Source organism: Limulus polyphemus, unplaced genomic scaffold (genome assembly GCF_000517525.1).
Source record: "Limulus polyphemus unplaced genomic scaffold, Limulus_polyphemus-2.1.2 Scaffold10869, whole genome shotgun sequence".
NCBI classification, from domain to species: domain Eukaryota; kingdom Metazoa; phylum Arthropoda; class Merostomata; order Xiphosura; family Limulidae; genus Limulus; species Limulus polyphemus.
Window position 1 is genome coordinate 7,441 of NW_013676479.1, and position 3,691 is coordinate 11,131.

Sequence of the window (3,691 nt, forward strand, 5' to 3'; positions counted from 1 at the left end):
TATGGGGAAATAAGCTTCTGACAAACAAAAGTACGAATTGAGATTTGGGTGTTACTTTAACAATAGGCCTACCAAGAACATATGGGGAAAGAAGCTTCTGACAAACAAAAGTACGATTTGAGATTTGGGTTATTTTTAACGGTAGGCCTACCAAGAACATATGGTGTGAAAAAGCTTTTGACAAACAAAAGTACGAATTGAGATTTGGGTGTTACTTTAACAATAGGCCTACCAAGAACATATGGGGAAAGAAGCTTCTGACAAACAAAAGTACGATTTGAGATTTGGGTTATTTTTAACGGTAGGCCTACCAAGAACATATGGTGTGAAAAAGCTTTTGACAAACAAAAGTACGAATTGAGATTTGGGTGTTACTTTAACAATAGGCCTACCAAGAACATATGGGGAAAGAAGCTTCTGACAAACAAAAGTACGATTTGAGATTTGGGTTATTTTTAACGGTAGGCCTACCAAGAACATATGGTGTGAAAAAGCTTTTGACAAACAAAAGTACAAATTAAGATTTGGGTGTTACTTTAACAATAGGCCTACCAAGAACGTATGGGGGAAGAAGCTTCTGACAAACAAAAGTACAAATTAAGATTTGGGTGTTACATTAACGGTAGGCCTACCAAGAACATATGGTGTGAATAAGCTTCTGAAAAACAAAAGTACGAATTAAGATTCTAGTTCTTACGTGTAAAACACAATCCAATTTTTCAGTAGCTTATTGTACCGAGACGCAAATAACAACGGCGAGCTTTGTCTGTGGCCTGCAACTTTAAACTGTGGAAGCTCTAGATCCTGTGATATACCTACAGAGTTTCCTTCCCGCCATTTATAGCGAATATCCGTCATCGTGTAGCCAACTGCAAGAGAAGTTTGACATCGAATTTATATATTTCGTATTTCTAGATAAAGTTATAAAGTCGTTTGTATGACAACAAACTACTCATAAATACTTATAAGTCACATTTGTTATCCGGAGATTATCATAGAATACTATAATGTTTCCAACTTCACTTAATCTCAATGTTTTATTCAGATTGTCATAGCGTCAGAGTTCATACGTTATTAATAACGTAAGATATAATATTTGATGCATCAACAAATGAAGAATTATTAAGACAGATAGTAGAAATTTCGAATGTTTTACAACTAAATAAAAAAGGAATTCCTGATCTATAATATGTTATATATTTAGTGTTTTACGAACTGAAGATATTTTAATGTGGTAAAATATTGTATGGATTTGTGTTAGATGGATTGAAGAGGTGTGGTAGAAGATGGTAAAATATTGCGGGGATTTGTGTTAGATGGATTGAAGAGGTGTGGTGGAAGATGGTAAAATATTGCGTGGATTTGTGTTAGATGGATTGAAGAGGTGTGGTGGAAGATGGTAAAATATTGCGTGGATTTATGTTAGATGGATTGAAGAGGTGTGGTAGAAGATGGTAAAATATTGCGTGGATTTGTGTTAGATGGATTGAAGAGGTGTGGTAGAAGATGGTAAAATATTGCGTGGATTTGTGTTAGATGGATTGAAGAGGTGTGGTGGAAGATGGTAAAATATTGCATGGATTTGTGTTAGGTGGATTGAAGAGGTGTGGTAGAAGATGGTAAAATATTGCATGGATTTATGTTAGATGGATTGAAGAGGTGTGGTGGAAGATGATAAAATATTGCGTGGATTTGTGTTAGATGGATTGAAGAGGTGTGGTGAAAGATGGTAAAATATTGCATGGATTTATGTTAGATGGATTGAAGAGTTTTTAGTGTGGTATCTTATGCTCCCATAATTTAAGTCTTTAAGCCAGAGCCCCCTAGTGTTAAAAATAGTCCCCCTAAATTTGAACTACGGGCCAAATGGAATCTACTCAGAAGCATTCGCCGTCACAGTAGTTTTTTCATAACAGCATCATGTCTCAAACCCCGAACCCTTCGATATGTAGCCCGACACATTAACTATTAAGCTATGCCTGGCCCCTTTTGTCATTAACATTATTGCGATATTAATGATCACGGAAATGCACCGACGGTTTTCTATTTACTATTTAAAAAAAATGGTGTAACGTTATCGCTGAAATAAAAATAAAATATTCTTGGGTCAAATAGTACGATTAATATTAGTTAGTACGTAATTTTTGAAATTTATCCAAGCGCAGGAACTCCATGTTAAATCCTGATGAAATCTCCTTAGCAACGAGACGTGTGAGAAACCTGACTGATCGATATTAAGCCAAGCTTGAAATACTGCAAGGTACTTGTTTTACAAAATGTGTCGAGAGAATATATATTGTCTCTTGTTGAGTAATGTTCCATTAAAACACATACAGTTTGATTTCGTGTTTTCTAGTTTGATAATCATTATTATGGTATTGTGAGATGAATCTTTCTTTTTTCATCAACTTTCTTTACAAACACAACAAAAAAAATTGAGGATTTCATCTTATCTCTTTACACAAAATAAATTATTTTCTAACGCATCATCCTCACTAGTGAAGAATTATGGTACTATTTATCACGTTGCTAATTGAGAGTTGACGTAGTTAAAAAATAAAATCATCGTATTGTTTCAAACTTGCGGTCGTGCTAATTTTATTAGTGGTGAGTATCAATCAAGATAGAAGAATTCACAGCTTTGGGCGATGATATTTTAGTATGAATGATTTATAAACCAACAATCAGATTAAATATTTCGCTGTTATATTATTTAATTAAAGAGTTCATTTTAGAATTTCCGAAAATATAATTCTAGAAGGTAAAGTTAAAAATATAACCTATGACATTCAGGCCTAATGCATTATTTGAGTGGCCGTACCCTCTATTTTGGACTGCAGTTTTGCCTGTTGAAGGCTCATCAGCCCAGCTTAGGCCAGTAAACCAATGAAATAGTCAGGTCACTTACAGTTGTGATACATATATCAGGTTTTTGAGATTAAGTCCGCTGTATAATATCGAATAATAAATTAGGCTTAATGCCATACTGTTAGAAGGTTAATTATTTGTCGATTTCCTCAATGTTCAATGCAGGCCTTTGTTTATGGGACTTAACATCCGTTATAACAATCCCAAGGACCAAACAACGTTCATACGTCTTGTAACGTCAACTAAGGTTTAACTAAATAAATGAACTTTTACAAAGATGCTTTAATCGAATCACAAGAGTCCCAGACGGATTTTCTGAGGAAGAATATTTGTAATACTTAACTTGTGGTATGAAAAACTTATCAAAAATGTAATGTTCTTTTTTTTTTTTTCGTTTCTATCGACACTCAAAATTATTTTCAGATGAATTTAATTACACGTCTTGAAAGGATTGCAAGGAACATGAACTCTCGAAGTGAAATACCTGAAGTAGACTTTACTAAACACAAGTCGATATATCATGAGATTAAAGCTTTCTTGGTGCTTCTGGGCCACCATATATTTTCCCATAAAAAAAACAACAACAAATTACAACAGCTGCGTAGAGCTTCGCGGATTGTCGTATGCTCTGGATAGCAAGAAGGCGTTATTCATCATTGTTTGTATTCTAGCTCAGAAAGGATCGATCTCGGCAAGCAAGAAACAAACCATACTTTTTAGTAGCAGGTAATTGTTAAACTTACCTGTAGTGAGAACCACTTCCTTAAAATAGAACTAAAGTCTGAACAAACATCTTAAAGTTGCAGGCCACAGACAAAGCTGC

General features: G+C 34.5%; 1 protein-coding gene across 1 annotated transcript in view; it reads right to left on the reverse strand.

Moving 5' to 3' along the window:
- Positions 1 to 3,691, reverse strand: part of LOC106476553 (gamma-aminobutyric acid receptor subunit beta-like) — a 17,270-nt gene that overhangs the window by 7,006 nt on the left and 6,573 nt on the right. Inside the window, exon 2 of the mRNA XM_013937202.2 lies at positions 698 to 869. Coding sequence (XP_013792656.1) covers positions 698 to 869 — 172 coding nt within the window. The remainder of the gene's footprint in view (positions 1 to 697; positions 870 to 3,691) is intronic.